This window comes from Pelobates fuscus, chromosome 4, assembly GCF_036172605.1.
Source record: "Pelobates fuscus isolate aPelFus1 chromosome 4, aPelFus1.pri, whole genome shotgun sequence".
Classification (NCBI taxonomy): domain Eukaryota; kingdom Metazoa; phylum Chordata; class Amphibia; order Anura; family Pelobatidae; genus Pelobates; species Pelobates fuscus.
In genome coordinates, this window is record NC_086320.1 from 372,569,003 (window position 1) to 372,586,701 (window position 17,699).

General features: G+C 42.4%; 1 protein-coding gene across 1 annotated transcript in view; it reads left to right on the forward strand.

Moving 5' to 3' along the window:
- GARS1 (glycyl-tRNA synthetase 1) overlaps nt 1-17,699 on the forward strand; it is a 45,367-nt gene that overhangs the window by 16,028 nt on the left and 11,640 nt on the right. The window contains exons 5-10 of the mRNA XM_063452731.1: nt 4,185-4,273; nt 9,120-9,196; nt 9,587-9,732; nt 11,968-12,117; nt 12,695-12,857; nt 14,065-14,229. Coding sequence (XP_063308801.1) covers nt 4,185-4,273; nt 9,120-9,196; nt 9,587-9,732; nt 11,968-12,117; nt 12,695-12,857; nt 14,065-14,229 — 790 coding nt within the window. The remainder of the gene's footprint in view (nt 1-4,184; nt 4,274-9,119; nt 9,197-9,586; nt 9,733-11,967; nt 12,118-12,694; nt 12,858-14,064; nt 14,230-17,699) is intronic.

The following is a 17,699-nucleotide window of genomic DNA, read 5'->3' on the forward strand; positions in this document are numbered from 1 at the left end:
TGGGAGCAGTTTGGATAGAAGGCAATGAATTTGGGAGCAGTTTGGATAGAAGGCAATGAATTTGGGAGCAGTTCGGATAGAAGGCAATGCATTTGGGAGCAGTTCGAATAGAAGGCAATGAATTTGGGAGCAGTTTGGATAGAAGGAAATGAATTTGGGAGCAGTTTGGATAGAAGGCAATGAATTTGGGAGCAGTTTGGATAGAAGGCAATGAATTTGGGAGCAGTTTGGATAGAAGGCAATGAATTTGGGAGCAGTTTGGATAGAAGGCAATGAATTTGGGAGCAGTTCGGATAGAAGGCAATGAATTTGGGAGCAGTTTGGATAGAAGGCAATGAATTTGGGAGCAGTTTGGATAGAAGGCAATGAATTTGGGAGCAGTTCGGATAGAAGGCAATGAATTTGGGAGCAGTTTGGATAGAAGGCAATGAATTTGGGAGCAGTTTGGATAGAAGGCAATGAATTTGGGAGCAGTTTGGATAGAAGGCAATGAATTTGGGAGCAGTTTGGATAGAAGGCAATGAATTTGGGAGCAGTTTGGATAGAAGGCAATGAATTTGGGAGCAGTTTGGATAGAAGGCAATGAATTTGGGAGCAGTTTGGATAGAAGGCAATGAATTTGGGAGCAGTTTGGATAGAAGGCAATGAATTTGGGAGCAGTTCGGATAGAAGGCAATGAATTTGGGAGCAGTTCGGATAGAAGGCAATGAATTTGGGAGCAGTTCGAATAGAAGGCAATGAATTTGGGAGCAGTTCGGATAGAAGGCAATGAATTTGGGAGCAGTTCGGATAGAAGGCAATGAATTTGGGAGCAGTTTGGATAGAAGGCAATGAATTTGGGAGCAGTTTGGATAGAAGGCAATGAATTTGGGAGCAGTTTGGATAGAAGGCAATGAATTTGGGAGCAGTTCGGATAGAAGGCAATGAATTTGGGAGCAGTTTGGATAGAAGGCAATGAATTTGGGAGCAGTTTGGATAGAAGGCAATGAATTTGGGAGCAGTTCGAATAGAAGGCAATGAATTTGGGAGCAGTTCGGATAGAAGGCAATGAATTTGGGAGCAGTTCGGATAGAAGGCAATGAATTTGGGAGCAGTTTGGATAGAAGGCAATGAATTTGGGAGCAGTTCGAATAGAAGGCAATGAATTTGGGAGCAGTTTGGATAGAAGGCAATGAATTTGGGAGCAGTTCGGATAGAAGGCAATGAATTTGGGAGCAGTTCGGATAGAAGGCAATGAATTTGGGAGCAGTTCGGATAGAAGGCAATGAATTTGGGAGCAGTTCGGATAGAAGGCAATGAATTTGGGAGCAGTTTGGATAGAAGGCAATGCATTTGGGAGCAGTTCGTATAGAAGGCAATGAATTTGGGAGCAGTTTGGATAGAAGGCAATGAATTTGGGAGCAGTTTGGATAGAAGGCAATGAATTTGGGAGCAGTTTGGATAGAAGGCAATGAATTTGGGAGCAGTTCGAATAGAAGGCAATGAATTTGGGAGCAGTTCGGATAGAAGGCAATGAATTTGGGAGCAGTTTGGATAGAAGGCAATGAATTTGGGAGCAGTTTGGATAGAAGGCAATGAATTTGGGAGCAGTTTGGATAGAAGGCAATGAATTTGGGAGCAGTTCGAATAGAAGGCAATGAATTTGGGAGCAGTTTGGATAGAAGGCAATGAATTTGGGAGCAGTTTGGATAGAAGGCAATGAATTTGGGAGCAGTTTGGATAGAAGGCAATGAATTTGGGAGCAGTTTGGATAGAAGGCAATGAATTTGGGAGCAGTTCGAATAGAAGGCAATGAATTTGGGAGCAGTTCGAATAGAAGGCAATGAATTTGGGAGCAGTTTGGATAGAAGGCAATGAATTTGGGAGCAGTTTGGATAGAAGGCAATGAATTTGGGAGCAGTTCGAATAGAAGGCAATGAATTTGGGAGCAGTTCGAATAGAAGGCAATGAATTTGGGAGCAGTTTGGATAGAAGGCAATGAATTTGGGAGCAGTTTGGATAGAAGGCAATGAATTTGGGAGCAGTTCGGATAGAAGGCAATGAATTTGGGAGCAGTTTGGATAGAAGGCAATGCATTTGGGAGCAGTTCGAATAGAAGGCAATGAATTTGGGAGCAGTTTGGATAGAAGGCAATGAATTTGGGAGCAGTTTGGATAGAAGGCAATGAATTTGGGAGCAGTTTGGATAGAAGGCAATGAATTTGGGAGCAGTTCGGATAGAAGGCAATGAATTTGGGAGCAGTTCGGATAGAAGGCAATGAATTTGGGAGCAGTTCGGATAGAAGGCAATGAATTTGGGAGCAGTTTGGATAGAAGGCAATGAATTTGGGAGCAGTTTGGATAGAAGGCAATGAATTTGGGAGCAGTTTGGATAGAAGGCAATGAATTTGGGAGCAGTTCGGATAGAAGGCAATGAATTTGGGAGCAGTTTGGATAGAAGGCAATGAATTTGGGAGCAGTTCGAATAGAAGGCAATGAATTTGGGAGCAGTTTGGATAGAAGGCAATGAATTTGGGAGCAGTTCGGATAGAAGGCAATGAATTTGGGAGCAGTTTGGATAGAAGGCAATGAATTTGGGAGCAGTTTGGATAGAAGGCAATGAATTTGGGAGCAGTTTGGATAGAAGGCAATGAATTTGGGAGCAGTTCGAATAGAAGGCAATGAATTTGGGAGCAGTTTGGATAGAAGGCAATGAATTTGGGAGCAGTTCGAATAGAAGGCAATGAATTTGGGAGCAGTTTGGATAGAAGGCAATGAATTTGGGAGCAGTTTGGATAGAAGGCAATGAATTTGGGAGCAGTTTGGATAGAAGGCAATGAATTTGGGAGCAGTTTGGATAGAAGGCAATGAATTTGGGAGCAGTTTGGATAGAAGGCAATGAATTTGGGAGCAGTTTGGATAGAAGGCAATGAATTTGGGAGCAGTTTGGATAGAAGGCAATGAATTTGGGAGCAGTTCGGATAGAAGGCAATGAATTTGGGAGCAGTTTGGATAGAAGGCAATGAATTTGGGAGCAGTTCGGATAGAAGGCAATGCATTTGGGAGCAGTTCGAATAGAAGGCAATGAATTTGGGAGCAGTTCGAATAGAAGGCAATGAATTTGGGAGCAGTTTGGATAGAAGGCAATGAATTTGGGAGCAGTTTGGATAGAAGGCAATGAATTTGGGAGCAGTTTGGATAGAAGGCAATGAATTTGGGAGCAGTTTGGATAGAAGGCAATGAATTTGGGAGCAGTTCGGATAGAAGGCAATGAATTTGGGAGCAGTTTGGATAGAAGGCAATGAATTTGGGAGCAGTTTGGATAGAAGGCAATGAATTTGGGAGCAGTTTGGATAGAAGGCAATGAATTTGGGAGCAGTTTGGATAGAAGGCAATGAATTTGGGAGCAGTTTGGATAGAAGGCAATGAATTTGGGAGCAGTTTGGATAGAAGGCAATGAATTTGGGAGCAGTTTGGATAGAAGGCAATGAATTTGGGAGCAGTTTGGATAGAAGGCAATGAATTTGGGAGCAGTTTGGATAGAAGGCAATGAATTTGGGAGCAGTTTGGATAGAAGGCAATGAATTTGGGAGCAGTTTGGATAGAAGGCAATGAATTTGGGAGCAGTTTGGATAGAAGGCAATGAATTTGGGAGCAGTTTGGATAGAAGGCAATGAATTTGGGAGCAGTTTGGATAGAAGGCAATGAATTTGGGAGCAGTTTGGATAGAAGGCAATGAATTTGGGAGCAGTTTGGATAGAAGGCAATGAATTTGGGAGCAGTTCGAATAGAAGGCAATGAATTTGGGAGCAGTTTGGATAGAAGGCAATGAATTTGGGAGCAGTTTGGATAGAAGGCAATGAATTTGGGAGCAGTTCGAATAGAAGGCAATGAATTTGGGAGCAGTTTGGATAGAAGGCAATGAATTTGGGAGCAGTTCGAATAGAAGGCAATGAATTTGGGAGCAGTTTGGATAGAAGGCAATGAATTTGGGAGCAGTTTGGATAGAAGGCAATGAATTTGGGAGCAGTTCGGATAGAAGGCAATGTAATGTTATTTTTGCAGAATGAGCTGATGACTTTGCTCAATTTTTCACTGAGCAAAATGTCTGGGGTTAATGTATCACACGAGTGTGGATATTAAACTTACTGCACTGTGTTACTTTCTACTGGTTTCTCACCGTTTCTGTCTGTTTTTTATTCTTAGAACCTCCGGTCATGTTGATAAGTTTGCAGACTTCATGGTGAAAGATGTAAAGAATGGAGAGTGCTTTCGTGCAGACCATCTTTTAAAAGGTGATTTAATTGTATGTACAGATTAAATAAAATGAATTACATTAATGTACTTCTGGCATTTTCTGGAAGTCAAGTAAATGTCCATCTAAAAGCTGGGGAATATTAATGAAGGATGGTGCAGTCAGTATGAGATAGTGGGTGGACGTGTATCTTTCTGGGCTGTTTTCGAAGCTTGCCGGTGCTGTATATGTCCCCCTCTGTGTGAGTGCAATAACTCTGACCGCGTTATTTACTAACGTTAAAAATACTACATAGGAGACTACTAAATAAAAGATCAAGAGACTCGATTTAATAATCCAAAAAATAAAATATTATAATGATAATGCAAAAATCAAAAACGCCAGATAATAATAAAAAAAAAATAGTTTTTCAATAAACAGGTAATTGCAATACCTATTGGTTTAACAATTCATAATGCAGGAAATCGTGTACATAATAAAAAATACAAAAACAACCAACCAGAACAACAGGATTACATACCAGAAGCAATGCACACACGTGAGAGGCATTTTGAGTGTTTTCTTTTGGTATCTGGATCCTCTCTCATAACATGGTACCCATTTGTGTGCATTGCTATTTGTTTTTGTATTATTATTTTTTTTATGTACATTTTTTTCTCTGTTATGAATTTTTTTTTTTTTTTTTTTTTTTTTGTTTTTTAGTCAATCTGATTTTTAGTCAATCTGATTTTTATTAAGGCATATAGTATGGGGTACAAAAGAGAAGACGGAGGTAACGTTAAAGCGAGTTACATTATAGGGTTGGTACAACAATACACAAAGTTAACGTACATATCCAGATTATCAATGCCTAATTTTTTATTTTTGTAACGTAGTTAAGCTCCAATTTGGAAATACAAGCTAGGGATCGTAGGATCCTGATTAGTATCTCGCTAGGTCATGCTAGCCAGGTGGCAGGTTACACATATATAACAAAAAGAAAAACAAAACATTAGTTACTTGTGCTAAGTACATGCTATCTTCAGTATGCGCGCAGGTCTGGCTAGTTTAGCGTTAGTGGTACTGGTCAGGCAAGTTAAGCTATGCACAAGTTACAACATTTTTAAACCATGTGAGCACAGGTGTTTTGTCAAATTTCGTCGTGGGAATACATAGAAATTTCAGGCTTTAAAACAGTAATAAGGTAGTTGAAACACGCTAGGCTTGGCAGATTTAAGATTGGTCTAGTAGACTAATAGACATGCCTCTGGATAACTGTCGTTTAACACATCTAAGTCGGCATACTTGCAGGGCCATTGTAAATAACGTAACAAAAATCCTCGTGTGGACATGGAGACGCGTGTTAAGGTCACTAGTAATAAAAGATTTCTGTAGGCGTAAGTTTATCCACTAGGGGGCAGCAGAGCGACAGGCTTAAATTTTGTGTATAGAATAAGCAGTAAGATAGGGAGCTTATAGTGTCGAACACAGCGTTTTTCAATTATACACATTTAAAATATGCAGTAAACAGGGTGCAGTAATATTAACCACAAAAACAAATTGGGCGAGTCAGTGATTGCAATATTTGGGAGGTCAGCATGAACTGTACCAGGGGTGCAAGGTAGTCCTTAGACCGTGCACAATGGCTTATCAGGCTGCCAATTTGGTGCCAGTGTCCCCATTTACCCGATACCAGAGTTCGGTAGGCTTTCGGTGTAGGTCTGTGGGCCGTCCGTGCCTATCAGTGTAGGGGTTACCCCCTGCGCTGCGGCTGTGCGGTTCCGGCTGTGCGCCATCGCTGGGTTTCGGTTACCCTCTTGTCTGTGTGTGGCTTGGACGTGCTGGGGCTGGGCAGGCATTTGTCCTGGGGCTGTCTCCGCCGCTTGTGGTCGCTTGGGAAGGAGAGTGCTGGTGCCTGAGGGGCGATTCAACGCTACCTGTTGCCTCGCTCTCTGCCTTCGTCCCCTTCTGGAGGCTGCCCTCGGGGCTCGCTGTGGGTGCTTATATAGTTGCCGCCTTGTAGCTGGTCGGACCCATAGTGCTAGTGCCTGGACCGCTTGGTTAAAGGGCCGAATCTTGTGCCGGAGTTGTGACCATAAACCAGAGCAGAGGCGGTCAAAAAACTCCTGGGTACTTTTAGGTGGGGTGGCAAGGGTATTGCTTTTACCTTGTGCTTCCCCTTTTCTCCTTACTGCCGTTTGCATGTCATCGCTGTGTCGCGGCTGTAGCAGGCCACGTGTAGAGACACTGAGCTTCTCCGCCATCTTGGGCGCCGCCATTCTGCTTGGAAGGTCAGTGGCGTCTGCTATGCTGGCTTGCCTAGCCGTGTCCCGTGTTGGTGGGGACCGGGATATCCCCCACCGGTCCAAAGGGGGGGGGGGAAGTGGCGTGCAAGTGTCTCCTCTTCAGCCTGAGAACCGGGAGAGCGGCCGTCTCTCCACGGCTCCCACCCGTGCAGGCCGCGGGTTGAGAAAGTGGCTTTTCCGCGGCGGGGAGCCCCGGGAAGGGTGTCCCCGTGTTCAGCATTCCCTCCTGGATGCGAGGGTGATTGTCCGCTGCCGGCACGATCCGGTGGTCGGGCGCAGTGCCCCGAATCAAGGCTTCAGTGCCGGGAGCTCCCGCCATGAGCGTCCGGCTTGCTCGGCTGGTAAGCTCCGCCCCCCCCCTGTTATGAATTTTTTAACTAATGGGTAATAACCTTTTTTATTAACAAAAACTTATTTTTTGTATTATCTGGTGTTTTTGATTTTTACATTATTTTATTTTTTAGACCTTTTATATAGTGGGCTCCTATGCAGTATTTGTTTGCTTTATGTATTTATCTAGAAAACAAGGTATTCATAGTGAGCTGATTTTCATATACCGTATATACTCGAGTATAAGCCGAGTTTTTCAGCACATTTTTTGTGCTGAAAAACCCCCACTCGGCTTATACTCGAGTTAATGTCTGTATTATGGCAATTTACATTGCCATAATACAGACCAGGACCGCCAGGCTCATTACAAGCCTGGCGGTCCTGTTGGGGGCTGGCAGCGAGCTGTTACTTACCTCCCAGCAGCTCCTGTCAGCTCCTCCGTGCAGCTCCCCTGTCAGCTCCGTTCTGCTCACAGAGTAAGTCTTGCGACACCCGCGGCAGTCAGAACGTTGCCACGGGTTACCGTGGCAACGCTCCGCGCGGCACGCAGACCGCGAGACTTACTCTGTGAGCAGAACGGAGCTGACAGGGGAGCTGCACGGAGGAGCTGACAGGAGCTGCTGGGAGGTAAGTAACAGCTCGCTGCCAGCCCCCCCACTGAACAGCCAATGCCAATGGACCACCAGGGATTAACAGAGCCCCCCTCCCTGGCCAGGCAACAAGCAGGGAGGGGGGACAAAAAACAATAATAAAAAAAAAAAATACAAAAATTAAAATAAAATAATATTATTAAAATAATATAATAATATTAAAATAATAATATTAAAATTATATTAAAATTAAACAATTAAAATAATAAAAATGCCCTCCCCTCACCCAGTGTACACACACTACACAAACACACATTATGCATTATATACACACTGTATTCACACAAACACACACTGCATTATATACACACTTCATTAACACAAACACACACTGCATTATATACACACACTGCATTATATACACACACTGCATTCACACAAACACACACTGCATTCACACAAACACACACTGCATTCACACAAACACACACTGCATTATATACACACACTGCATTCACACAAACACACACTGCATTCACACAAACACACACACTGCATTCACACAAACACACACACTGCATTCACACAAACACACACTGCATTATATACACACATTGCATTCACACAAACACACACTGTATGGATGCAGTGTGTGTATAGTATGAATGCAGTGTGTGTATAGTATGAATGCAGTGTGTGTATATAATGAATGCAGTGTTTGTATGAATGCAGTGTGTATATAATGAATGCAAACACACACTACACACAAACACACACACACACTGCATTCATTATATACACACACTGTAAATAAATATTCAATTAATGTAATTTTATTGGGATCTAATTTTATTTAGAAATTTACCAGTAGCTGCTGCATTTCCCACCCTAGGCTTATACTCGAGTCAATAAGTTTTCCCAGTTTTATGGGGTAAAATTAGGGGCCTCGGCTTATATTCGGGTCGGCTTATACTCGAGTATATACGGTAGATTCTATTTGCTTGTGTTTGATTGCTATTGTTTATATACTAAAGTGAGCATGCAAAGGGAATTTCAATTTTAATGCTGGAGTTAGGGAATTTTTGCAGGTTTTTTTTTGGACCTTGAGTTTTAAATTCACTTTAAATCCTCCGTTTAATAAATGGCTGTGTGATGTGAGTGTTTGGACTGTTTCTGTATTGGAAGTCTAATTGAAACATATCTTAACCCCTTAAGGACACATGACATGTGTGACATGTCATGATTCCATTTTATTCCAGAAGTTTGGTCCTTAAGGGGTTAAAGGATTATGCTAAGCCGCATGGTCACATCAGTGATTTGAAGTGGTGTTGGTGTCTTGAGTCTGTATGTGCTCAGCTGATGCGTGTTCAAAAAAGTCCTTTTGCATTCTTTGAAGTCTGTGTGTGCAGCGTTTTGTAATAAAATGCTGCCGATATAGAGTTTATTTTGTGCATACTGAAGTCCGAGCACATAGACAGATGTCAGAATGTGGGTAAAGCTGCAGACTTGGCAGCACCAGAGATAATATCTAAAAATGTTAAATTGAATATGCCGTTAATATCTATGATACATTATGTATAATTAGTAACAGGTTCGCTTTACATTAACATAGTGTGCTGTATAGTGTGAATTGTCTAAACCGTTTAATGTAAATGTACCGGTGTCGTTTTGTGACTTTCAGCCCACCTCCAGAAATTGATGTCTGACAAGAAATGCACGTCAGATAAAAAGGCTGAAATGGAGAGCGTCTTGACACAGGTTAGTGTCGGCGGAAAAGGCTAAATAAAAAACTAAACTAAACTGGAAGACTCTTTAAAGTTGGGCTGATAAACCATCATTCAGATGGCAGATGTAAAATAACTGGGAAAACGATCTGTTGACCAAGAGTGAATTAAGACATTGTACACCCAATTTGAATGCATTTGTCTTTGATGTCTGATTATTTACATAATCCATATAATGTTCTGTGAATTTTTACATTTTATTGTCGCAAGATGCCCAGACTGGTGGAATATGTCTTCACCATTAGATGGCCAATGAGCCTTTTTTTATTTATTGAAGACCATAAGTGAAACGCAGAATGAATTAGTCTTTGCTTTGCTTGTACCAACATTCCCTATTTTATGTGACCATTTCTTCATCCTACAGATGGACAACTACGGTCAACAAGATCTTGCAGACCTCTTTGTGAAGTACAATGTCAAGTCTCCCATAACGTTAAATGATCTCTCTCCTCCTGTCCCCTTCAACCTGATGTTCCAGACTTCCATTGGGCCTGGTGGAAACATGGTCGGGTATGTTCCTGCATGTTTTATGACTTGTGGCACTGTTATCCACTGTATTTGGGTCAAACACTCTGTATAATGTATTCCCTGCAAATATTATTTGTGTTAAAGAAACAGCCTAGGCACAACATTTAGTTCGCTGTGTGTGCAGTGTTTTGTTATAAAATGCTGTCCATACAGAGTGTAACCCTCTGCTGCTGGAGGGGAGTTCCGGGGGGTTAATGTTAATTTTGTGCATATTGGACGTCTGATGACCGCATTAAAAAGAGCATGAACAACAGACAAGGTAGTGAGGGGATGGGACACACATCCAACAGGGAACTCAGACCTCTGCCATAGCAGAGAACAGGAGACACATAACTCATACCTAGGAAGAGAGACGAAACACGTAAGAAACGAACGCCAAAGACAGGGCCTCGGAACGGAGGAAGCTCGGACCCCGGCAGTCTCGGGACCCGCCACACGCTACAAATAGATGAGGGCCAAACAATACAGACACACACACACACACACACAGACATAATACAAAGGACATGAGATACAACTACTAATGAGGGTAAATGCGTTCACTGATTTAAGAAGCTGGGACAAACTAGGGTTGAGAACCCAGAGCCTACACACAGTTCTAAAGTGAACCAAAATGTTATATAAGCCAAAAGGCAACAGTTTATATGTACTTCGCAAGGGCCCTGCGAGTCCCTACTACATAGAGGCGCATGTGCCCTTGAAACACTGTGAATTTATACAACTGATGATACTACTTATTGAAAGTTTTTACGGAGACCTGCGAGTCTCGACATGCTACTTACCATATGTTGAAAAAATTATTTGAAAATAATAAAAATCATATTTACAAAAAAAAAAAAATAAGAGCATGAACACATTTCAGAATGTGGGTGAAGTGCCGACGACTCCGGAGGCGGGTGGTAAAATACAGGAAGATCCAGAAAGCGGCAGATAGGACTGCGTTGAATTAGTTTACATCATTTAAGACTAACTTGTTTTTTTTTTTATTGCACATTGTTTTGTGTGGACATTTTTGTTAAATTAATTTGTTTTTCTGCTACTTTCTAGCCCCCCCAACCTCTCTGACGTTGCATTCCTTTTATTAGAAATATGAATTATACTTATTATTTAAGAAGTATTACCATGTTTTGCAGCGCTGGGCAATGGGTCAATGAGATGCAATGGTCAAATTAAAAGTAGAATAGCTCTTACAGCAAAACTCATTGTAATCAATTGGAGTTTGGTGAATTCACTCTTATGTGGCCCACATGCTTATAGGGTTGCTTAAAACGTCATAACCACTGCAGCCTGTTTAGCAACGGTTTGCCCTCTTATTGGGTTGTGTGCTGGGTTTCGATGCTCCCTGTTGGTGCATAGACATGCTTCTGCTGGTCGCTGACTGCTCTCAGCCAATGGCTGTCATTTTGCACAGAATTGACATTAACCGGCTCTTGCATTTGGCTGGCTAATGACACCCCTTGATGCTGCCAGAGATTGAGTTAATCTGTATGTGCTACATTTCAAAACATACAAACTCAAAGAACCGTGACCGCTGCTAGAAAGAAGCCTATAATGGGTACCATTAAACACTGCCCATACAAGTAGCATCGTATAGGGGACAAGGCATGGACTGTGTGGCATAGCTCAGACGGAAGTGATGGTTGTTGTACATTACCAAGGAAAGATCTATTAACAAGAGACCTCTGGAACTGTGTAGGTTATTTTTAGGAATACTTATGTTATACATTAAATCAAACGGCTTATAAATTTGCCCGGAGTGCCCCTTTCAAGCAGCTTTGTTCCTTCTGAGTTTTCCTAAAAATAGAACCTGCCTATACGTTAACTGACATTCTGCAGGTATAAAGCATACATAGTTTATCACTCAGGATATATGACCCATGCAGCCACTTGTTCTGGCTTTACTGGTGGAGCGAGATCTCTTCTGCTAGTGTTACGGAATGCACAGATTGGATCTCATGATTCAAAGGAGGAAGTAAGCACTTATCGGCTGCTCTGGGAAAAGAGACACATTCTCTGCACAATAATTGGTGTTACCAATTAGATTACACTAAATGTAAAAACGTTATATTTTATTTGTTTAAAATGTGTATCAAGTAAAATGTTATAAATTGCGTGGTCAATCTTTTAGCAATGTTTATCTTTAACGTGCAGGGCAGGGCATAGATACTTATTAATAACTATGGCATCCTGTGCTAACTTTCACTTACTTATCCGCAGATACTTGAGACCAGAAACCGCACAGGGGATCTTCCTTAACTTTAAACGGCTTTTAGAATTTAACCAGGGAAAACTGCCGTTTGCTGCGGCTCAGATTGGGAATTCTTTTAGGAATGAAATTTCACCCCGTTCTGGACTCATCAGAGTACGGTAATTCAGCATGTTATTTTACCTCCTGTAATTGGCAGCCAGGGGAGGAGAGGGGAGGCATGGAAAGAATGTCACTGTGAGGGAATGAAGGTAAGTTGCACTTTTTTTATTTTTTATTTAAATCTTAAATTGGTGTTTAAGGACATATTCAGCGGTTACAGAGGCATCGCTTTAAAGAATGCAGGTATATGTGATTTTATTATCAGTTTTGTGTTTAATGAACTTGTGGCCAAGACTGTATTATAGGTTTGTCCAGATGAGGTTTGTTTAACGAACGCTTTACATAGTATCAAAATGTCCAACATAAAACTGTTTGTGGTTTACACAAATAACAGAAGTAATGTGTGAAAAATAAAGGACCAACAGGACTGACTAGAATACCATGAAACCTCAGAGTGTGTGTGAGCTCGTACAGCATTTCTCTGTAGATCCCCAGCATCGGGGTTATTACGAGTCACCCTTGACATGGCTAAATAAATGATGCTGTGCCCCGATGTGCTCTCATTGCTGTAAGGATGGAGAAGGGCATATCTCTTACACGTACAGCTTAACCTATATATTTTTATATTCCTTCCAGAGAGTTCACCATGGCAGAAATAGAGCACTTTGTAGACCCCAATGAAAAACAACACCCCAAATTTGAGAATGTAGCCGACTTGAACATATTGCTATACTCTTCCCAAGCTCAGTTGAGTGGGGAGTCTGCCACAAAAAAGCGACTAGGCGATGCTGTTGAGCAGGTAAGTGAATATTCAGGTCGTAAAGACATATCTAAAAACGGTTAATGCAGAAATCTCTAGAATAAAATTCTGTATTCTAGGGTCGTAGCTAGAAACTATAGGGGCCCTGTGCAAGAATCTGTTAAGGGGCCCTCCTCCTACCTGCTGCAGAGCAGAGGGGGCAGAAGGTTGATTCTAAGCTGCCGTACAAATCCCATGATGCTTTGCCAGCTGTGAATTGACTATTGACCCTTACTTGCAGGGTTCTATTTGTATGCAGTATCTGTGAATGTGGGCGTATTTTTGTGAATATTTGTGTATAATGCTGATGTTTGGGTCTGTTTGATGCAGGGAGTCTGTGTGTAGTGTTGTTCAAAGGAATAAATTAGGCAAAAGAGTTGTTCTGTGTTTAACTCATTTGCATGTTCCCACCCAGAATTCCTTGCAGTAGTTACATCACTGCAAATGTGAGATTTCTGTGGGAAAAGCAAGACTTATGGCTTGACAGGTGTGCAGATCGGTGTTTAACAATATATTTACTATCCACTGACTTCAGGAGGGAACAGGTTTTCCATCACTTTTTTACTCCACCATAACTTTTTCGGCTTGTGTTCCACAAGTAACGCCAAGTTTCAATAGCAAGCCAGTAACCAATCTCGTGCGGATGAGTTGCACTAACAATGAAACGTCTGTCTTCAAGTTATCTGGTTTCGCATCTCTTCCTGAGTTGTTGTGTTTCAAAGCCTTATAAAGCAGACCAATGAATTCGTATTTAAAGTGGAACAAATGAGACAAAAAAGTTGGTTCTTTGTTGAACTCATTTGCATATGCCCACACAGAATCCCTTGCACTAGTAATATCACTGCAAATGTGAGATTTCTGTGGGGAAAGCATCATGGCTTGACTGGTGGACCAGTGTGTGCAGATCTGTGTTTAACAATATATTTACTATACATCTTACCAACCTATATAACTGGGATGATTGTACGAACTGCCTGGTATTGCTGGTCACTCCTATATTCTTTAATTGTTAACAGTAAGTCACTTCTCTATTATGTGGTCTTTGTATATTCCACTTTTTATTTTTGCTTGCACATCGGTGTTTTCCACTCTTTGCGATTTGCATAGATAGATACAAAATCATTAGGTTAATGGCATTTAGAAGGTTTTTGGACAATAATATGGAATTTCAATATAAAACTATTAACACTCCTCCTTCCTCTCCCAGGGTGTGATTAATAATTCTGTCCTGGGATACTTTGTTGGTAGAATCTATCTGTACCTGGTGAGAGTGGGAATCTCGCCTGAGAAGCTGCGTTTCAGACAGCACATGGAGAATGAGATGGCGCATTATGCTTGCGATTGCTGGGATGCTGAAGCTAAAACCTCCTATGTAAGTAATTTCTGGTGGTCAGTGTGGAGACATTGCAAACTGTGTTCAATTATATAAATGAAAATGTAAAAAAAAATATTACTTTATAGTGACCTCTATTATCACAATGCTGGTCACTTTAACCCCTTCCCGACAGAGGATGTACCAGGTACGTCTGACAAAAAACGGTCGTTAACGACCTCAGACTTACCTGATACGCCAGCGGCAAATAGGAACCCTGGACCGGCGATCCGTGGCGATCCCGGTCGGGGGGTGGGGGAGAACTGAGATCCCAGCAGTCCCTCTGCAGCAGCTCCGGCCCTCCATGATCACCATGATCACATGGCCGCAATCGGAGTCTATGGAGCTGCCAGTTAGAAAAATTAGAAAAAGTGTTTTTGTTTTTTTTTAAACTTTTACGTTTTTTCATCATATTTTAGAATTTTGGGCGAGAAAAACGGTATATAATATGTTTGGGTGCAGCTAAACACAAACACAGCAGAAATGTAAAAACAGCCCTGGTCTTTAACGGCAAGAAAATTGAAAACTAAGGGGTTAAAGTAATCATTTTTTTTATACTTTTCTCTCCCTCTTAAGGAGGGGAGAGATAGGCCCACTTGTTCTCTCTAGGTGAATTGTTATTAATATAAACACACCCAGTATAACTGTACCAGTGCACCTAACGTGTGTGGGAGCCTGGAATATCCCTTTAATAATATAAACCCACCCGGTATAACTGTAACCTAACCTACACGTTGCATCTAACGTGTGTGGGAACCTGGAGAGTCCCTTTAATAATATAAACCCACCCAGTATAACTAACTGTAACCTAACCTACACAATGCACCTAACGTGTGTGGGAGCCTGGAATATCCCTTTAATAATATAAACCCACCCGGTATAACTGTAACCTAACCTACACAGTGCATCTAACGTGTGTGGGAACCTGGAGAGTCCCTTTAAGAATATAAACCCACCCAGTATAACTAACTGTAACCTAACCTACACAGTGCACCTAACGTGTGTGGGAGCCTAGAATGTCCCTTTCATAATATAAACCCACCCAGTATAACTAACTGTAACCTAACCTACACAGTGCATCTAACGTGTGTGGGAGCCTAGAGTGTCTCTTTAATAATATAAACCCACCCAGTATAACTAACTGTAACCTAACCTACACAGTGCATCTAACGTGTGTGGGAGCCGGGAGTGTCCCTTTAATAATATAAACTCACCCAGTATAACTAACTGTAACCTAACCTACACAGTGCATCTAACGTGTGTGGGAGCCTAGAGTGTCTCTTTAATAATATAAGCCCAACTGCAACCTAACCTACACAGTGCACCTAACATGTGGAAGCCTGGAGAAACCCTTAAATGCCTTGGGAAAAAATATTTAGCACATGCGCAGAGAACACACGGAGCAGCTAATTATAGCTCCATAGAATAAACAACTGCAAAAACAAACAACATGTTTGCCCAATCCCACATAAAATTACAGTAAGCCGGTATCTAGATCCCAGAGCAGAATGTGTGTTTGCATTGTTTGGCTAGCACCCAGTGCCTGTCTAATCCAGAAGAATACATTTTGCTAGACAATACAAATATCTCGATGTACATAATAAATTTATAGATCAAAAGTAATTTCCTACTAAAATAAAACTGATGGTGTGTAGCACTTTACAATGCTGTGTGTTCTGCAGAGCACATTGTATTGCAACAAAGTAGAACTCTCCTTCGCCCCTCATGTTCAGTCGATCGCCAAATCCTGCCGCTTCCATCTCAAAAACATAGCTCGCATCCTATTTAACCCCTTAAGGACACATGACGTGTGTGACATGTCCTGATTCCCTTTTATTCCAGAAGTTTGGTCCTTAAGGGTTATAGTCACCAAAATAAGCTAAAGTTGTTTTAGTGACTATAGTGTCCCTTTAACACCAGACGCGGGTAAGGTGCTGGTCCATGCCATTGTTCTTTCTCGCCTTCTCAGTGGTCTTACGTGTTCCGCTGCAATCTATAATGAATGGAGTGGCAAGGCTCATTCTCCTGTCCGCCCGCACTTCCCATGCCTACCCCCTCTGTCAGTCCCTAAATTGGCTTCCAGTTAGATATAGGGCTCAATTTAAGATTCTGGTGCTTGCTTACAAGTCCCTACATAATGCTGCTCCAACCTACCCATCCTCCCTAATACACAAGTATGTCCCGCTGAGGCCCCTGCGCTCTGTGGAAGACCTAAGTCTATCCTCTGTCCGTACTCTCACATCTAATGCTCGGCTCCAAGACTTCTCCAGGGCTGCACCGTTCCTGTGGAACTCACTTCCCTTCTCTGTTAGACTTTCACCCAGTCTCAACTCCTTCTTCAAAAAATCTTTGAAAACACACTTCGTCAAGAAAGCATATCATTTAGACTCTTAGAGGGGTTTTCATTCATCCCCCCACGACTCCTCTCCTGCAACTGTCAAAAATAAGCTAATACTTTTCTAGCAACCTGTTTCATTACCCCTACTTATACCCCTTGTGTCACTATACCCCACTTCCTCTAGCATATGTAAGCTCATTGAGCAGGGCCCTCAATCCCTCTGTTACTGTGTCACTATACCCTACTCCCTCTAACATGTAAGCTCACTGAGCAGGCCCCCAATCCCTCTGTTACTGTGTCACTATACCCCACTCCCTCTAACATGTAAGCTCACTGAGCAGGGGCCTCAATCCCTCTGTTACTGTGTCACTATACCACACTCCCTCTAGCATGTAAGCTCACTGAGCAGGCCCTCAATCCCTCTGTTACTGTCACTATACCCCACTCCCTCTAACATGTAAACTCACTGAGCAGGCCCTCAATCCCTCTGTGTCTGTGTCACTATACCCCACTCCCTCTAACATGTAAACTCACTGAGCAGGGCCCTCAATCCCTCTGTTACTGTGTCACTATACCCCACTCCCTCTAACATGTAAACTCACTGAGCAGGGCCCTCAATCCATCTGTTACTGTGTCACTATACCCCACTCCCTCTAACATGTAAACTCACTGAGCAGGGCCCTCAATCCCTCTGTTACTGTGTCACTATACCACACTCCCTCAAACATGTAAGCTCATTGAGCAGGGCCCTCAATCCCTCTGTTACTGTGTCACTATACCCCACTCCCTCTAGCATGTAAACTCACTGAGCTGGGCCCTCAATCCCTCTGTTACTGTGTCACTATACCCCACTCCCTCTAGCATGTAAACTCACTGAGCTGGGCCCTCAATCCCTCTGTTACTGTCACTATACCCCACTCCCTCTAACATGTAAGCTCACTGAGCAGGGCCTCAATCCCTCTGTTACTGTGTCACTATACCCCACTCCCTCTAGCATGTAAACTCACTGAGCTGGGCCCTCAATCCCTCTGTTACTGTCACTATACCCCACTCCCTCTAACATGTAAGCTCACTGAGCAGGGCCTCAATCCCTCTGTTACTGTGTCACTATACCCCACTCCCTCTAACATGT